This window comes from Neovison vison, chromosome 6 (assembly GCF_020171115.1).
Source record: "Neovison vison isolate M4711 chromosome 6, ASM_NN_V1, whole genome shotgun sequence".
Classification (NCBI taxonomy): Eukaryota; Metazoa; Chordata; class Mammalia; order Carnivora; family Mustelidae; genus Neogale; species Neogale vison.
In genome coordinates this window covers 8012232-8030061 of record NC_058096.1, presented here as the reverse complement: position 1 = coordinate 8030061, position 17830 = coordinate 8012232, and the positions used below count along the sequence as shown (strand labels likewise).

Below are 17830 nucleotides of genomic sequence, written 5' to 3'. Positions count from 1 at the left end.
TCTCCAGAGAAACAGAACACACGTACGGAAGAAGAGATTTATCATGGGAGTTGGCTTTTCTGATTAGGGGGCCTGGGAAATGCGACCATCTGCCATCCGTTGTAAGCTGGAGAACCAGGAAAGCCGGTTGTGTAATTGAGTCCAAACCCGAAGGCCTGAGAACCAGGAGCTCTGATGTCCAAGGACAGAAGACGATGCCCCAGAGCAAGAAGAGGATATTCACCTTTCCTCCACTTTTTCGTTCTATTCCAGGCCGTCAAAGGATTGGATGCCCACCCACACTGGAGAGGGCAGATCTTCTCTACCTAGTCGGATTCAAATGCCAATCTCTTCTGGAAACACCTTCACAGACACATTCAGAAATAATGTTTTACCAGTTGTCCGGGCATCCCTTAGCCCGGTCAAGCTGACACACAAAATTAACCATCACACCAGTATAATGTTAGGGAACTGTAGGGAGTGTGTTAATAGATACGACCTCTTTGAAGATCAGTCTGACATTATATATTAAGGGTCTTAGCAATGTTCAAGCCCTTTGACCCTGTACAATCCCAGTGTCAGGAACCTAGACCAAGGACACAACCTCACAATCTTATCCACAAAGATTTCTGTTGTTTGTTTATAACAGGAAAAACAGGAGACGACCTAAGTGGCCAGTGTAGGGAAACCATGGTTTTTCTCCTCGTATTTCGGCCTCAGTGACTAGAACAGTTCTGCCTTCTCAGGGAAGGACTAGGGACTACACTTCTGCACTCTACCCCACACTCCCTAACATCCACGGGTAGGGTGTGACTTATCCGGTGGGGAAAAAATGGTAACCCCAGGTCATCTGCGATCTGCCAGGACTGCCCAGGTAGGTGGCAGCCCTCCACGCTCTCTAGTGCGTGCTGATGGCCACTCCAAGTCTTGATCTGCAGGCCCAGCCCTCTGCATTATCAGATATAAGGAAGAAAGCGTGGTTTCAGCTTCATTTTTATGCAGCACAAACATGTGGCCCTACCAGTAATAAAGTGGACACTATTTTAATTCCTGTCTGGTGCTTGTCCTTCACAGAATAGCGAGGAGTGGCTGTGCTCACCCCAGAGCATGCCCACCCATGGTTCGCTGAGGACAGTCCAAAGAGGAGGTCCTGGAAACCAGTGTCGGAGGGCAGGTGGGGGCCTCTGGAAGTAGCCGCAGCCGCTGGGGCAGGCTGACTCACAGTGGCTTCTAATACGCCAGAGCCATGTAAATAGTGGGCTGGCCTGGCCAACTGTGGCACAACTGGAGTGTGACATTTGAGTCACTGGGAGGCTCTGGCTGGCATCGTCCAGCCCTGGTCATATGGCCCTCTGTGACCGTGACCTACCCAAGCAGAGCTAGAACACTGGATTTGCAGAAATAGCCTGAGACAGGTATTGAATTATTGGAGAGAGTTTTTCTCCCAGACAGTGTGAAATACATAATTCTGGTCCAAAAGTGCATCCATGCAAGAATGACTTATTTTCTAGAACACCATCATTTCGAACTCGGTGGCTCCTTGGGTTCCTGAGATTTCCATTGTTTTTCTGGCACGTTGGGTGTTACGTGGTGCTGAGGGATGGAGGGGGAGACAACATTTGGTCCTTGGTCCTAAGTCCGCAGGTGACCACTGAGACATCTGCTGCCTCTGTGTGGCCCCGTTTTGATTTAGCGGCTATCTCAAAGTGCTGTTTTTTGAAGAATGAACTTTGATTGTGTCTAGACCAATTTGAAAAGGTGGGAGAAGTAAATTTCTTTTGAGAGAGAGAGAGTGAGCGAGCACCCAGTGGAGTCCATCGCAGGACTCCATCTCATGACCCGTGAGACCATGACCGGAACCGAAATCAAGGGTCGGACACTTAACCGACTGAGCCACCCAGGCGCTCCTCAGGATAAGTCCATTTCGAAGTAGTATATAGTACCACAGTTAACCCAACTGAGTTTTGCACTGAGTGAGGAGAACCTGACAACAACCACAGCCTTGGGAAGACAAATCAGGAACCCCTCCTGTCCTGCCTCCCCTCCCCCATATCCTATCCAGTCTCTACCGCAGCGCCAGGCTGGGTGGAGGGAATCTGTATTGTCCAATGCACCGGGTCTGGGACAACGGTGGTGGCACTGGATTTATTTGGGTTTTCTAAGTTCTGTAGGCCTGGGGCTGGTCATATATTGGTTGTACCACTGACTGCTTGAGAAAGTGGGACACAGAAGAAACTTGGGGTTGGATCGGTTTGCCTAAGCAGTATACCTCTTCTCACAAGACCCTAGACATCAGGTTCTGGAGAAAACCCAGGCTCCTGATTGAGATCCTGCTCCAACAGTGAAGGTAAGAAATTAGGGAGGGTGGGGCACCTGGGTGGCTCAGATAGTTAACTTTCTGTTTTTGGCTCAGGTCATGATCCCAGGGTCCCGGGATTAAGCTCTGTATCAGGCTCCTTGGTCAGCAGGGAGCCGGCTTCTCCCTCTCCCTCTGCCAGCTGCTCCCCCTGCTTGTGCTCTTTCACTCTCTCTCTCTCAAATAAATAAATACAATTTATAGTTTTTTTTTAAAGATTTTATTTATTTGACAGACAGAAATCACAAGTAGGCAGAGAAACAGGCAGAGAGAAAGAGGGGGAAACAGGCTTCCCGCTGAGCAGAGAGCCCGATGCAGGGCTCGATCCCAGGACCCTGGGATCATGACCTGAGCTGAAGGCAGAGCCTTAACCCACTGAGTCATCCAGGTGCCCCCAAATTTATAAATGTTTATTAAAAATAAAAAAAAATTAGGGAGGGAAGAATTTGGGATTTGATTTAGATGATTTCATATTTGGACTTTCGTTATGAAATTCTTGTTGAGAATCTAATTACTGGAGGGGGTTTTGTGAAAATGGTTATACTACTGACATTTTGGGGGTATTTTATGCTATTATTTGGGCTTACTGCAAAACGCAGTGTCTTTCAAACATTTCTCTTGAATTGGAACACGCAGCAGGGAAATGCATTACAGGGAAATGCATTACAGATTCTAGCCCTTTAACTGAAGCAGTTTTTACAAAATAAAAACCTCTCAGCTGGGGTTCTCATGAAAGCAGAGCCTGCGACAAAGGCTTGTGTGTAGGCAGTTTATTTGGAAAGTGACATTAGGAAGGCGTGGGCAGCAAGGGAGCAAAACTGAGAAGAGCCAACACAGGCCTGCGTTACCGAGGGCACCGTTGCCATGGCGACTGCAGCTCAGTCTGAAGCTGAATGAATTCAGCTCACAACCGCTCTGTTGGGGGATGGATGCCTGCCCCACAGGGAGCTCCACGGTGTCCTTTGGGTGTTGATGGCCTCTCTCTCCAGGGTGTACTGCTGAGTGGCACCTGTGTGGACCTGATCACGAGGGCATCAGTGGCTGGTCAGGGGTGGAACGGGAAGGATCTACCATGGCCACAAGAGGTGTTCAATCATGGTTTATCCTTATCAAGTGCAGTGCTGTATCCTATGCTAGTTCCCTCTCACCAGCGCACCCCCCCCCACACTCTCTCTCTCTCTCTCTCTCTCTCTCTAGCTGAGGCCCACTAAGCAGTGGTTCTCAAAGTGTGGCCTGGAGACCCTGTTTCAGGGGGTCTGTGAGGTCAAAACCAATTTTACAAAACCACTAAGATGCTATTTCTCTCTTCTGCTCTCATTCTCACAAGTGTGCAATGGTTTTCCAGAGGCTTTGTGACGTGTAGTATTGGCATGGTTTGAACACAGAAGCAGACAGGAGAACCCAGCTGTCTTCCGGTAACCTAGACTTCTGAAGAGTTTTGCAAAAACGTAAAACAATTCTACGGGTCTTGCTAAATTTGTTTTAGAAAATATAGTTATTTGTCATAAAATGCTATTTAAATATATCAAAATGTAATGAGTTTAGTATTTATAAACAAATATTTTTAAAATTCCTCTTTTAATTTCTAAATATAATCCACATATATGAATGCTCTTTGGGAACACTATGAGTGTTAAGAGGGTCCTGAGAATTTAAAAAAATGGTGAGAATCGCTCCACTAAACTGACCAGGGCCCTGGAAACAACTGCAGCCCAAGATCTGAGAAACACAGACAATCTCTAACGAGCTATAAGAACAATGTGCTTGGGGAAACAATGAGAAATGACTAGGAGGCCGGAGGTGAGGTGGGGTACTGGAGTTAATTAAAGGCCTTTTCTGACCTATTTCAAAACCTTTTTAGGCCTATCACTGGCCAGAAGGAAACAGGAAGGGATGATGCTGATCTGGGAAGGAGCGCCACAAAGATGAACGGGCTGCTCTGGCAACTACCCACTCTTCCAGAGAAACAGCCAATCTCTCGGCTGACCACAGGTTGTTAAATCCAATGGATTAAGGCAGGCAGTTCTCAATCCTGGCTGCGTGTTAAGTGTCCGGGATTCAGTAAAAGCTATGCCTCCTTGGGCTCCACTCCAGACCAATGAATTAAAATTTCTGGGGATGGTGGGACACCTGGGTGGTTCAGTTGATTAAGTGCCCGCTTTCAGCTCAGGTCATGATCCCAGGGTCCTGGAATCGAGTCCCGCATCAGGCTCCCTGCTCAGTGGGGAGTTTGTTTCTCCCTCTCCCTGCTGCTCCCCATGCTTGTGCTTGCCCACTCACTGTCTGACAAATAAATAAATAAAATATTAAGAGGAAATTTCTGGGGATGGGGCATAGGCACTGTTCTTTACCTTTTTATTGATGTGTAAGTTACACTGAGGGCACAGATCTTGGGTGGGGGGATGGGTGGAACAGCTAAAGGGGATTAAAAGGCACAAACTTCTTATAAAATAAGCCACAGGGATGTAATGTACAGCATTGGGGATACAGTCAATGACACTGTAGTGAATGTATATGGTGACAGACGGTAACTAACCCTATTGGGGTGAGCATTTTGTAATGTATGAAAGTATCAAACTGCTCCCTTGTACACCTGAAATTCATATAATATGGTATGTCAGCTATGATTCACTTTTTTTTTTTTAATTTTTTTTTTTTTAAAGATTTTTTATTTATTTGTCAGAGAGAGAGAGAGGGAGAGCGAGCGAGCACAGGCAGACAGAATGGCAGGCAGAGGCAGAAGCAGGCTCCCCGCCGAGCGAGGAGCCCGATGTGGGACTCGATCCCAGGACGCTGGGATCATGACCTGGGCCGAAGGCATCTGCTTAACCAACTGAGCCACCCAGGCGTCCCAGCTATGATTCACTTTTAAGAAGCACAAGTTAAATGGTATTAATGCTATGCTTCTGTTACAGCCAAGTAACTGCAACCCAGACCTTTAAGCTCCCACTGGGTTCCCTCATGCCTCTCCTGGTTAATATTGCTATTGTATATATATCACCAAAGGTTTGTTTTTCCTGATTTTGAGTTTCATATAAATGGAATAATACACTATATATTCTTTTATGTCTGTCTTTTCCCCCAACATGTGTGTGCGATATTCATTCATGTTGTTAGGTAGAGCAGTAATTAGTTCTTGTTGTATGGCTGTGGGGTTTTCTACTATAAAAACAGATATTTTATTGTTTATTTACCCTTCTCCTGGATGGAGCCAACTGGTCCTCTCAAACCGCTCTGAAGTGTGGGGACATGCTCCTACCACAGAAATACAGGAGCTGGGACAAATGACAGACTAGAAATAGACTCACATCACCTGTCTTATGCTTACAAGGCAGGGATATGGTTATTGAAATGGAAGTCCTAGTTTTCTCAACTATTTAAAATCAATAGTTTTTTTTTCTCTTTACAGGAGGTATAGTAAAATCTGCACAAAAATGTGTGGCTCCACTCTTGTGCAGAGATTTAGGGTGTCAAAAGTTAGAAGGCCTCGGATGCTCGAGAAGCGGAGATTTGGGCCCACTAGCCAACTGTGAGTACACTCCTGCTAAGTTACATTTGGTTTATTTTTAAAACTAAATTCTATCTCAGTTTCTCAATATCACATGGACACAACCACGTATTAACACGGAGTCACTCAAACTAATTCATATACTGTATCCTCTAACCCCTTCAACTATACTTTCCCCAAATACTGTCTGATTCATTAAAAGGCATAACCATCTGGGGCGCCTGGGTGGCTCAGTGGGTTAAGCCGCTGCCTTCGGCTCAGGTCATGATCCCGGGGTCCTGGGATCGAGTCCCACATGGGGCTCTCTGCTCAGTGGGGGCCCTGCTTCCCTCTCTCTCTCTGCCTGCCTCTCTGTCTACTTGTGATCTCTGTCTGTCAAATAAACAAAATCTTTAAAAAAAAAAAAAAAAAAAGGCATAACCATCTACTCAGCTTACTGAGCCAGAGACTTCAGTAAGACCCTCGATCACCACCTCTCCCAGCAGCTACCCACTCCACACAATCAGACCCACACACCCTGTCCGTCACCTGTGTCTCCGACAAAGGCTGCCGAGTGACCTGCTTGTCCCCAGCCCCACTGCCGCCACTGTGCTGGAGCGGGCCCCTTCCTTCCAAACTCCTGCCCCACCCCAACTCTCCCTCCTGAATCCATCCTCTGTCCACCAGCCTGAGCAACTTTCTCAAGACATCCATGGGGCCAGGTCATGCCTTTCCTTAAAGCCTCCTTATAGCTCAGAAGCGAAAGGGCCTCCAACTCACCTCACTGACACTTGAGTCTAGACTTCCTGTGTTTGCCTACAAAGCCCTCTGTGGTAGTGCGGTGCGGCTGGGCCTCTCCACATTCCCTTGGGCAGTGTGCCCGAGGCCCCTGCTGGCCTTCCATCCTCAGGATACACTGAGCTCCTTCCCACCTAGAGGCCTCTGCCCCCAGCTGCTTCAGACCTGCAATCTCTCCCATCTCCAATCCTTCTCATAGGCTCTTGCTTTTGCTAATTAAATTTCAACCGCAACTGCCTCTCTCTCAACAGCCTTCCCTGACCGCCCAAGCTAAAGTAGTATCCCTTTACTTTCTAGAACATTATACTATCTTGATTCTCTGCATAGCACTCATTAAATAATATTGGTTTATTTGCTTAGTCTGTCTCAATCTGCCCCTGAAATGCAAGCTGTTTCAGAAAGAATCTTATCCTTCCTACATCCAGAAAAATACCTCGGAAGTAAGTACTCAACAAATGTTTTTGTCTTAGACACAAACATGATGCAAGAACACACAAACTAAATGTACCCCTCTCCCAAATCTAAGAGTCTGAATTCTGGGTCTCGAAGAAAAAACAACGAGAAGAACATAATTGCCATTTAAAAATCACAACATGAGGGATGCCTGGGTGGCTCAGTTGTTTGGACGACTGCCTTCGGCTCGGGTCATGATCCTGTAGTCCTGGGATCGAGTCCCGCATCGGGCTCCCAGCTCCACGGGGAGTCTGCTTCTCCCTCTGACCTTCTCCTCGCTCATGCTCTCTCTCACTGTCTCTCTCTCAAATAAATAAATAAAATCTTAAAAAAAAGAAAATCACAACATGAATGCCTCTCTGGAGGTACTTCTTGCTTTTACGAATACTTATTTAAGAAGTCTGCTATATAGTAATACAGTATTTTATTTATTCTGTTCATAACTTATACTCAAGAACATTTATAATATTAATAGAACTTAATCTAAGAAACAACAAATTTTTTTTAACACTTCAATATTGGGTATGAGAGAAAGTCAAAATAATTATGGTCAAAATTATTACATCAAAAACTTAAGAATAAGTGCTTGGTGTTAGTCTACATGCAATTTACTTTTTGGCATACGGTTCTTTGCTTGCAAGGAAGAACATCTGGTTTACTTCACTAATAGGAATATCTCTTAATGCTGGGATGGCCTCTTCTCGGTATTTCTTCTGCCGCTGATTTTTAGCATAGTCATCTGTGGGAAGAGGACAAAAGCTCTGCTTACCCAAGCAGTTTCTTCTACCATTTTTGTAGTTTACAGAAATGCACTGAATACTTTGCTAGGCTAATGTCTGCATAATGACAAATACCATGTTTAACATAATTAAAAGATTACTTAAATTCTCTCTTTAGAAGAAATATCCCAAATAGAATAAAAATCAGGAAAGTACTTTCTGCATCTTTAACTAGGATAAGAAATTAACATTTCATTCAATTGTACGCTAATGATTAAAGTTCCACCTGCACATTTCTCATAGGTACGGAATTATACCCAGGCTTAGAAAATATAGAAAACCCAACACCGCCAAACAGGTAAATCATTTGATACAATCATCCACGCAAACTTAACAAGGTCCCCTCTTTGCACAAATCGTCTATTTGCTGGGATTTTAGGCAAGAAGACAGGGAATACAGTATTTTATCGGAAAGCAATATAAAAATACTAGAACTGGTTTTCAAAGTACATTGTATAGGCTCATAAAAAAAGGCTTTGAAAATTAAAAAAAAAAAATCAGACCACGCAACTTAAAAAACACTTCATTTTCTCCTAAAATCCCTTCACTTCCTAGAATCTAAGCATGGTCAGGAATTTACTTTACTTTATTCTTTAGACTTAGAGGAATTAAAAAAACAACCACAAAGACATGCTGTGGCTCTTCCATCTACATAACTGGGGTCAGGTGTGTACAAGGATGCTGAGGAGCATGCGTATTCTCAAATCCCTCCATCAGACAAGGTCTGCATGGACCTGCTTGCCATTTCTTTGATCAACACTGCCCGTTTAGGATAAAATATGGTTTTTTTGGACACAGTTGCTAAGGGACACATTATATACTTGTGGTCTTTATGGGAAAATACATCTGCTGACTGGTGCTGTAAGTAGCATATTCATCAGAATTGGTTTCTGCCACGTAAACATTTCCTCTGGTGTAACTTTGTATGTATTTCTCCTACATTCTTTTTCTTGTGCTGATATGTGTCACCTACTACAGCCTATTCTTGGTTGCTTCTCCCTCTCCCCCCCACTGCCAGCACTTTCCTTTGATAATCATTTACCTGTGATTGTATGAATGGAGTTGAGTGGAGAGGTACTCATCATGTTTATTCCAAATAAGAGTACGTAACCAATTACTATAGTAATGAGGAGGTAGACAGGCAATGCAACTGCCCAGTATCTGTAGAAGAAAATATTAAAGAAAATAATAAACTGCCTGAAAAGTCATCATTCTCAAGAGACCATCACCGAGTTAACATGCTTTTTAAATCTGATTTTTTTTTATTAAAATAATACATATATCTACAAGACAGTGAAACCATTCTAATAGGTTTGTAATGAAAAGCTGCAGTCCTGGCCGGGATCGTATAGTGGTTAGTACTCTGCGTTGTAAAAAGCTGCAATCCTGCATCATTCCCTACCATAGCACCAAGGAAAAAGTGAAAACTAAGTTACCTCTCCCCTGTCTGCAATCATTTCCTTGAACACTTTAAAAAAAAAAAGATTTTATTTATTTATCTGGCAGAGAAATAAATCACAAGTAGACAGAGAGGCGGGGGAGGGGGGGAAGCAGGCTCCCCGCTGAGCAGAGAGCCCGATGCGGGGCTCCATCCCAGGACCCTGAGATCATGACCTGAGCTGAAGGCAGCCGCTCAACTGACTGAGCCACCCTTGACTTCTCCACCTTGAGTTCTTTTGATAATTATCTGCTCTCCCATTATTTGTTCCTGTGGGTTTATACCTTAAACATTTTTCTTATATAGTGTTACCTTAGCAAGTTGTTGGGAGGAAATGGAACGTATGTCCACCCTGCCATCCTGAATTAGAGATGTAGGAGTAATGACCTCTGAAAAGCTTTAAATTTCTATATGGCTATTTATGGATCTTAAAAAGATAAATATTTACAATTTGGGCAGTCTTAAGGAAAAATTGTGATCCTTCAAAATAGTATTCACACATTTTTATTTAAGAAAAACATTAAACTTACTTTTGAGGCCAGTAGGTTAATCCTAAGGAATGGAGCCAAGATTCAGGAATAAATGCCCACACAAGATACAGTACTGCAGAGAGGAACAGAAATAAGAGAAAAAGCGAAGTCAATAAGGCATGCATCTAATTTAACAAGGTTCAGATAAAACAATAAGCTCGTGGGGCGCCTGCTGCCTCAGTTAAGGGTCCAATTCTCGATGGAGGCTCAGGTCATGATCTCAGGGTTGTGGGATGGAGCCCCCATCAGGTTCTGTGCTCACCATGAGAGTCTACTTAAGATTCTCTCTCTCCCTCTGACCCTCCTCCTGTGTACTTTCTTGCTCCCTCTCTAAAATAAATAAATCTTAAAACAACAACAACAACACACAAAAACCAAAAAGCTCTTTTGAGATTCCCTGATTACCTCAGAAATGAGTTTTCTTTTCTTTCAGTTTCCTAGCTCCTTATTTCTGTCATTCTTATAGTATTTATGACACTTAACTTAGAGTAGTATATTTGAGGGCGCCTGGGTGGCTCAGTCGTTAAGCATCTGCCTTCGGCTCAGGTCATGATCCCAGAGTCCTGGGATCAAGCCCCATATGGGGCTCCCGGCTCGGCGGGGAGTCTGCTTCTCCCCCTCCCCCTGCTGTGTTCCCTCTCTCGATCTCTCTCTGTCAAATAAATAAATAAAATCTTTAAAAAAGTAGTATATTTGCATTGCTATGCAACAGATCTCTAGAACTTTAGCATCCTGCAAATCTAAAACTCTATGCCCATTAAACAACTTCACTTCCACATTACTCCCTTTTTTTTTAAAAACATGTCTTAACTCTCACACTGTATTTGAAGCCTTTTAAGGGCAGAAATCACGTCTTAGCTATTGTTGTGATCCTTACAGCACCTAGCAATTTGCCCTCTGTATAACGGCTGTTCAATACTTCATTACCACAGGGCTGAAATGACTATAGACACCGGTTGCTTAAAGGTGACTTTATCTACCCTTGTTCTGATCTATCTCATGATGGGCTTCTGCCTCATCTCCCAGAATACAATCTTATTTTCCTCAAGCTCAGTCTTTGTGGAATGCTTTATTGTTAATTTGTAAAAATAACAGCTAACATCCAAGCACTCACTGTGGGCTCCCAACACTTCAAAGCATTTCACATGCATTATTTAATTTAACCCTTAAAACAATCCTATGCTATGTATGCTATTTTTATAGAGGAGTAAATGAAATGAAGTCTTAGAAATGTTACATTCTCTGCCCGAGGTAAAGGGAAGAGACAAATTTCAAACTATCTCTGTTGATGATGTTGTAGGATTCATATTCTACATCAGAAGCATAAGAAACAGCAGTGAACCCAAAAGGCATGGTCTCTGGCCTTCCCAAGCTTAAAATCTAGGGGAGGGGAATAGAGACGAGTAAATGGACATTTTCATTACACTGTGATAAGCATGAATGTGTAATAAAAGGTGATACAGGAGCACGTAAGAAGACTCTTAGCCCACACTGGCGCTGATGGAGGTGATGTTAATGGTCAGGAAAGATTTCCTGGAGGAAGTGACTAAACTGCACCCTAAATAATCAGTAGGGGATTAGCCAGATCAAAAATATGTATGTCTGGGGGCTGCAGATGAGGAAGGAAGGAAATACGAGAAAATGGTGTTCGCTGCCGTGATCCACAGGGAGTGTGAGGGATCTGGTGAGGGATTTGGTGTGACTGGATGGTAGAGAGAAAAGAAGGCATGGGACAGCCTTGTAACTTGTAGATAGCTTTTAAGGTGGATGAAATACAAAGAGCAGAGAAACACCATATAAATTCATAAACGGAAGTGACTGACGTTAATTAAATCAATGAATGAGACTTTATTGAACATCTACTTTATGCCAGGCACTATGTAAAAGTCAAGACTATATAGAAATACTTATCAATCTTTTTTATTGTTTTAAGAGCTTTACATTAATTAATTAATTAATTAATCCTCACAACTCCCCTAAAAGGCAGCACAGTGAAGTCGACCCAGTGTCTGGGTTCAAAGTCCAGCTCTATCAATTACTGGCTGTATGACTTTTGGCACATTCCTAAAACCTCATGCCTCAGGATCATCATCGATAAAATAAAGGACAGAAATAACAATACCTACCTCACAGGGCTGTCTTGCACATCATAAACATTCAATAAACATTGTCACCACCCTTTTACAGATGAAGAGTCTAAAGGTTCAAGAGCTTGGGCAAATGATGCCAGGTGACACGGCTAGTCCCTGGAGGAGTCAGGATTTGAACTCAAGTCACAACTTCTTTACTCCCTACATTATCCTTGCCAACAGCATGGTTGGCTATACCAATACGGTCAGGGTTCAGAAACACTACCACTCCCTCACCTCCCTGGTTTTCACAAAATTCCAAAATGTTGGATGGGGCCACCCAATTTTCTCCCTCTTGTTTTCCTTTATAATTCCCGTATCCTTTAGAGGAGAGATGTAGGGCCTCCCGTGTGACCCTGGGCACATCAGCGTCTCAGCGAGCATCAGTTTCCTCATCTGGAAAACAGGATCTTCTGGGAACAAAGCCAGATCTAGTGCTCTAAAGTGCACATGGCTTCTCTAGCCTAATTCTCTTGGCTTCCTGCCTCCGACATGCTGCACCTGCACCAACTTACTCACTCTAAACCCTTCATTCAAAACCTTCCCACATCTTCCTTCTCGCTGCCGAGGAGAAAGCTAAACCCTGTTTCCTAGTCTGATTTCATGTTGCTCTACTGGGTTCCCATGGCTCTTTTCACACTGTTAATTGTAGATTCCATTGTCTGTCTTGTCCAGAAGACTATGACCACAGAGATGTTGAACCACAGGGACCAGGTTTCATTCACTTTGCAATCCTGTCTGGTGCTGTATAAATAATTTCTTAAGATTACTTACACTGGTGTCGGGTATATAAAATACCAAACACAAGTTCCATTTAGGTTTTCTTAGAAAAAGGCATAAGTAGAAAGAATCACAGTTCATTATGTGCACATTCTAAGAACAAATGCTGTAATTTCCTTGTCCTTGAACACCAGAAAAGAGGACCTGGCCATCCATGAAGAAAGTACTTACAGAAGCCAAATTGGGAGCTTAAGAAAAGAACAAAGCCATAAATTGCTCTTTCTGGCAATGGCGACGGTGAATTTTCCACCATTTTCCCTGTGGCTTTAGACAATCTGCGGGAAAGAAACACAATCATCGTCAGTGACTCACTCCCCTTCATCACTGGTCTGTTGTAGCCTCATCGCTTTGCTACGGGGACAGCCTCTGCAGTTTCTCTCCTTGCCTAAGCCACGGCACACCGCCTCCCTGCGCACACACCTCCAACACACACCGCTAGCACGCGTGCACGAGCCCGCAGACCTCGCGTGCGCGCGCACCCTGCAGGGGAGGGGAGGGGTGGGTAGAGAAAGGACGAACGCCGTTCCTAGCCTGCAGGCTTCGCGGGCCTGCGAAAAGGGCTTGGCAAGGCCGGGCTCGGGGCACGCGCGCCTCCTCCCCAGGTCCGGGCCAGCGTGCCCGGGACCAGACCCTGTCCTCTCGGGGGAGTTTCAGTTTCTAATTCAAGGGTTGTGGGGTGGGGGAGGCCCTCGCTTCTCAGGCCCCTCCCGACAGGAAGGCCACTTCAGCGCCGAGTCCCTCGCGCAGGCGCCTTCTGGAAAACCTTCGCCGGGGCGAGAGAGGTGAAAGCTAAAGGAAAGGCCGGGTCTTTCCGGCGCCCCCTCCCAGCCCAGGCGCAGGCGCACCGCGACCCTTGCCTGCCTGGAGCGCGCGAGCACCGGGAACCGCCGGATCGCTCCGCTCGCCGCCGCGGAAGGGAGCGGGGCTGCACGACTGCGCATGTGCGCAGCCCACGTGACGGGCTTTGCCGCCTGCGCCGCCGCCCGCTCTCGCCCGCCCGCTGGCTGACGTGGAGGGCCCGAGGCGGCGGCGGCGGCGGCGGCCCGCGTCCGAGGCTCGGGGGCTGCGGGCCCCGGTGAGTGCACATCTGGCGCGCGGCGGGGCTCCCGGATGTGTCACCTTATCGCGCTGCAGCCGAGATGCCCGGGGAGAGGGGCCCTCCACACCCCCTCCGTGGGTGTGTGGTGAGTGTGGGTGTGTGCGCGTCGCCCCGCGTCGCTTGCTGTGGTGCCCCCGGTGTGTCTGCGTGGGTCGGGGCGCTGGGGGTGTGGCCGCCTTTGTGGGTCCCAGTGGGTGTGTCCCTTTTGTCTTACGGGCCCCTTCAGACTTCTTGGGCCCCTGGGGGCGTCTCTGTGAGGGTGGGAGTAGCCCCTTTGTGGGCGCATCCCCTGCTGCCCGCGCACTCTCGTCTGGAGGGTGACACCCCTGACAGGCGAGGGGTCCCTGGGTCCGGGCGTGCGGGCACGCGCCTTTGGGTCCACTCCCGGCTTCTTTGTGTCGCTCGCGTTCTTGGCGACGGCGTGGGCGCCTCTGGCCCGTGTGGTGGCCCCCCTTTGTGTCACCGTCCCTCTTCGGGGGGCGCGCGACCCCCGCTCGCGTGTCCGCGCCTTCCGCAGTCGTGACCCCGTCCTGGTACATCGCCCTCCCCGGTGTGCGCCCTCGCGTGTCCCCGCGCGCGTACCGCGCCTGTGTCCTGTCGAGTGTATGGTTTCCCTTGTGCGCGTTTTCATTCGCGAGTGTTCGTGAACGTTCCTGCGCGCCCCGTTCTCTGTTTTGTGCGCTTTAACGTCTGCGCCACCTGTTTTCGTGAGAATGGCAGTCGAGTCCGGGGGCGGCTTCCCTCCCAGGAGGGGACCCGGGGTGGGAAAATCAACCCAGCGCTTCCCCCTCCCTCCTCGCGTAGCATCCTCCCTCCCCCGACGCGGGTGGGAAGGGGGGACGGAGGCGGGTCTGGCCGGCTGCTCCCTAGTGTTGACGACGTCAGGTGTGGCCTGTCGAGCTGGCCTATTCTGGGAGGAATGAGGGGGGAGCCAAGGGCCAAAAATTGAGCCAACGCGTAGGTGAATTTTGGCTGGTACCAGTGCAGAGTGCCTTTTCCAGAAGAGCCGTAGATGCCCAAAGCCCTTCAGTTGCAGACTCCTTCCAAAATAGACGCCCACGCCACTGGGCAGATACGTTCTAGCTGTGCCTGGGCGTTCTTGGTAATACCTAACGGTTCGTATAGTGTTGTATCGCGTTCTCATAAATTATCTCTTGATTCTGCCCAGCATCCTGGCGAGGAGACTCAAGGTAGACATTGTACAGATTTTTACTCCTCCCTTGGCAGCAGTTTTTTCATAGTTACAGCTCTAGTTAGGACATTTTTTATTGCAAGACATTTGCGTTTTATCCTAAGGGAAATAGGATTTATTACAAGGATACACAGGGAAGGAAACTTCAAACCGATTAAAGAGCCACCTCCTACGCTGCTTCTTGCTCAAAGGTTCGTGCTCTGCGCTCTAAGGCTGTGTTTTGGTGTGTCTTTCTGTTCATTTGTTCAATTTTCTTACCTTTGCCTAATTTCCTTTTTTCTTTTTAATTTCTGAAATATTTCACATGTAAAATACAGAGGGGGATCTAACCAACCCATGATTCAGATTTACAAATGTAATTATTTTGCCAAATTTACTTCAAATCCTTTTTTATTTTAAGAAATAAAATTGCAGATGTTGGAGGCGCTCCGAGTTCCTGCCCCTCCTTCCCTAAGATAGCCACTGTGTTCAGATTTGTGTATATCATTCCCTTTAATATTTTATAGTTGGTTCACAGTAAATCCATAAACAATATGTGGTGGTATGTGTTTTAAATCTCAATGGTTTTAAATGATATGTGTCTTTTTGCAACTTGCATTTTTAAAATCTGTCACATTTTGAGATTTATATACAAATGGGCAATTGCGTTCTCTTTGGTTCATTCATCTTAATTGCTGGTACAGAATCCAATTGTATGAATATACCATAATTCATTTCCCAATCGGTGGACTTCAAAGTTGTTTCTGGTTTCTTTACTCTAAAAACAATCCTGCAATAAACATCTTTGTCTGCTTGTGCACACATTTGGAAGTTTCTCTAAGAAACACACGTAGCAGGAGAGTTGCTGGATAGTAGGATATGTGCATCTTCAACATAACTGAATATCACAGAAACTCACAAAGTGGTTGTACTAATTTTCACTCTCACTGGTATTGAGTGAGGACACTCACTTCCTCACATCCTTGCTAATACTTTGTTACTAGGCTTTTACTTTTTTGCTTTCTCTTTACTGACTAGCTTCCTTTTAACTTTAGCTTACAGCTAAATTTGCTTGTAGCTGCCTTGGCTTCTGTTTTAGCCCTGTGTCAGATGGGTTCATCTCTCACAGCTAACTAGCTCAGTCTTTATCTCATATGCTCCTCGTAAGATTAATTCCAGTAAAAATTTATTTTGCACCTATAGTTAATGTAAAGATAGTAATTTCCATGGTATGTTTTATGTACCTCTGTAGTGGCAGTTGAGGTGATTTAATTACTTTTTAAAATATAATGAATGGTTTTGAAAAATCTTTTTTCCTCTATAATGTAATATTTGATAAAATCAAAATATATGTAACAAAATAAAAAAATAAAATAATGTGTCATATATAAAGGTTGTGAAGCAAAACAGTACAGTGAATACCAATCAGTACACCACTCAATCCAAGAATCAAAATGACCAATATTGTATGTGTTCATCTCCAGAGTGACTATCCTGAATTGTCTGTGTCATTCCTTGCTTTTAAAAAAATGATTTTGTCAGATATATGTATATTGCTCAACAATGTATTGTATTGTTTCTTTGTTTTGGGGTTTTTTAAAGAAAGGGATTGTGGATACAGTTTTCTGAGACTTGCTTATTTCACTCAATGCTGTTTCTAAGAGTCACTGATATTGAGAATAGATGTAAGTCATTATTTTTCACTGCTGTGTAATATTCCACAGGGAATGTTACACAGTGTATGCATTTTTTGATGGACATTTGGTTGTTTCTAGGTTTTGCTATTATGAAGATTCTTGTACGTATCTTCTGGTACATGGTTGCCAAGAATTTCTCTAATTTTCATACGGGGGTTTATGACCCCCCTCCCAGGGGAGTAACGAAGATATTTCTAGGGAGTACTTGGGAAGGAGTGATATTAATGAATCAATTTCTAGATCATTAAATTCTATGTGTTCTCTTTCTTAAAATTGGTAATGCCTGGGGCCTGTGATGGAGGCCTCTTGTTGGTCCTACTTTACACTTTACCTTTCCTAGTAGCCCTTTTACCTTAGGTAAAGAAGGCATACTACCTACCCACATGGAATATTATTAAGGCATTGTCTCGAGCAGAAAAACTCCATGGAAAACAGATAATTTAAAATCCAGTATATGTATGTGTGTACACACACACACACACACACACACACTCAGTGTTAGAGCCTTTTCTAACTCCAGGTACTTCCATCTCAGGAGCTGCATTTGCAATTACAATTTCACATTTTATGATTATCAGTGTATGCAGTTATTTTTGATAAATCCTATGCTGTAATAATTATAACAGTTTAAACCAATGATATGTCACAAAACTACATTATCTTTAGATAATATCTAAGATTATCCTTAAGTCACAAGAAATTCATCATTTACAATTATTTAAACTTGGGCTGAACACTTGTAGATGTCATCTTAGTGTGAAAATGATTTAAAACATTTTTAGTGGTTTGTGAGTAAAAAAATGTTTGGAATACTGTTGTGGTAAACTGTTTGCTAGAGGTCAAATTGCTGGATTATGGGGTATGAATGTTCAACTTTACCAAACTTTTCTGAGGTGGTTGTACCACCTTGTACTTTGGCCAGCAGTTTTGTCAATTTTTATATACTTCGATAAGCAGTGTATAAGAGTTACAGTTGATCCATATTTACTCCAGCACTTATTATCATCAGATTTCTTAATATTTGCCAATCAAATGGGTATGAAATGATGTGTCTTGTGGTTTTAATTTGCATTTCTTTGTTAATGAGTTTGGGCATCTTTTCATATGTTTATGAACTGTTTCCCTTTTGTGAAA

General features: G+C 44.7%; 2 protein-coding genes across 7 annotated transcripts in view; one reads left to right on the top strand and one right to left on the bottom strand.

Moving 5' to 3' along the window:
* Positions 1-3090: 3090 nt before the first annotated feature.
* Positions 3091-13662, bottom strand: LOC122908297 (phosphatidylinositol glycan anchor biosynthesis class P). 6 transcript variants are annotated; one of them, XM_044250935.1, is made up of 6 exons: positions 13575-13647; positions 12901-13004; positions 9821-9893; positions 8895-9013; positions 7686-7812; positions 3091-3354 (listed from the first exon to the last, which is right to left on the bottom strand). In XM_044250935.1, exons 2-6 carry the CDS (start codon positions 12980-12982, stop codon positions 3240-3242), a joined length of 516 nt encoding a protein of 171 aa, XP_044106870.1. In that variant the 5' UTR covers positions 12983-13004; positions 13575-13647; the 3' UTR covers positions 3091-3239. The 6 variants fall into 6 exon arrangements, with proteins under 6 accessions (XP_044106870.1, XP_044106871.1, XP_044106868.1 ...); XM_044250936.1 differs by lacking the exon at positions 13575-13647 and adding an exon at positions 13115-13180; XM_044250933.1 differs by having other exon boundaries at positions 3092-3354; positions 13587-13662.
* Positions 13663-13750: 88 nt separating this feature from the next.
* The window catches only part of TTC3 (tetratricopeptide repeat domain 3), a 129454-nt gene continuing 125374 nt past the window's right edge, over positions 13751-17830 (top strand). The window contains exon 1 of the mRNA XM_044250931.1: positions 13751-13913. The gene's annotated coding sequence lies outside the window, so the exon portion shown is untranslated. The remainder of the gene's footprint in view (positions 13914-17830) is intronic.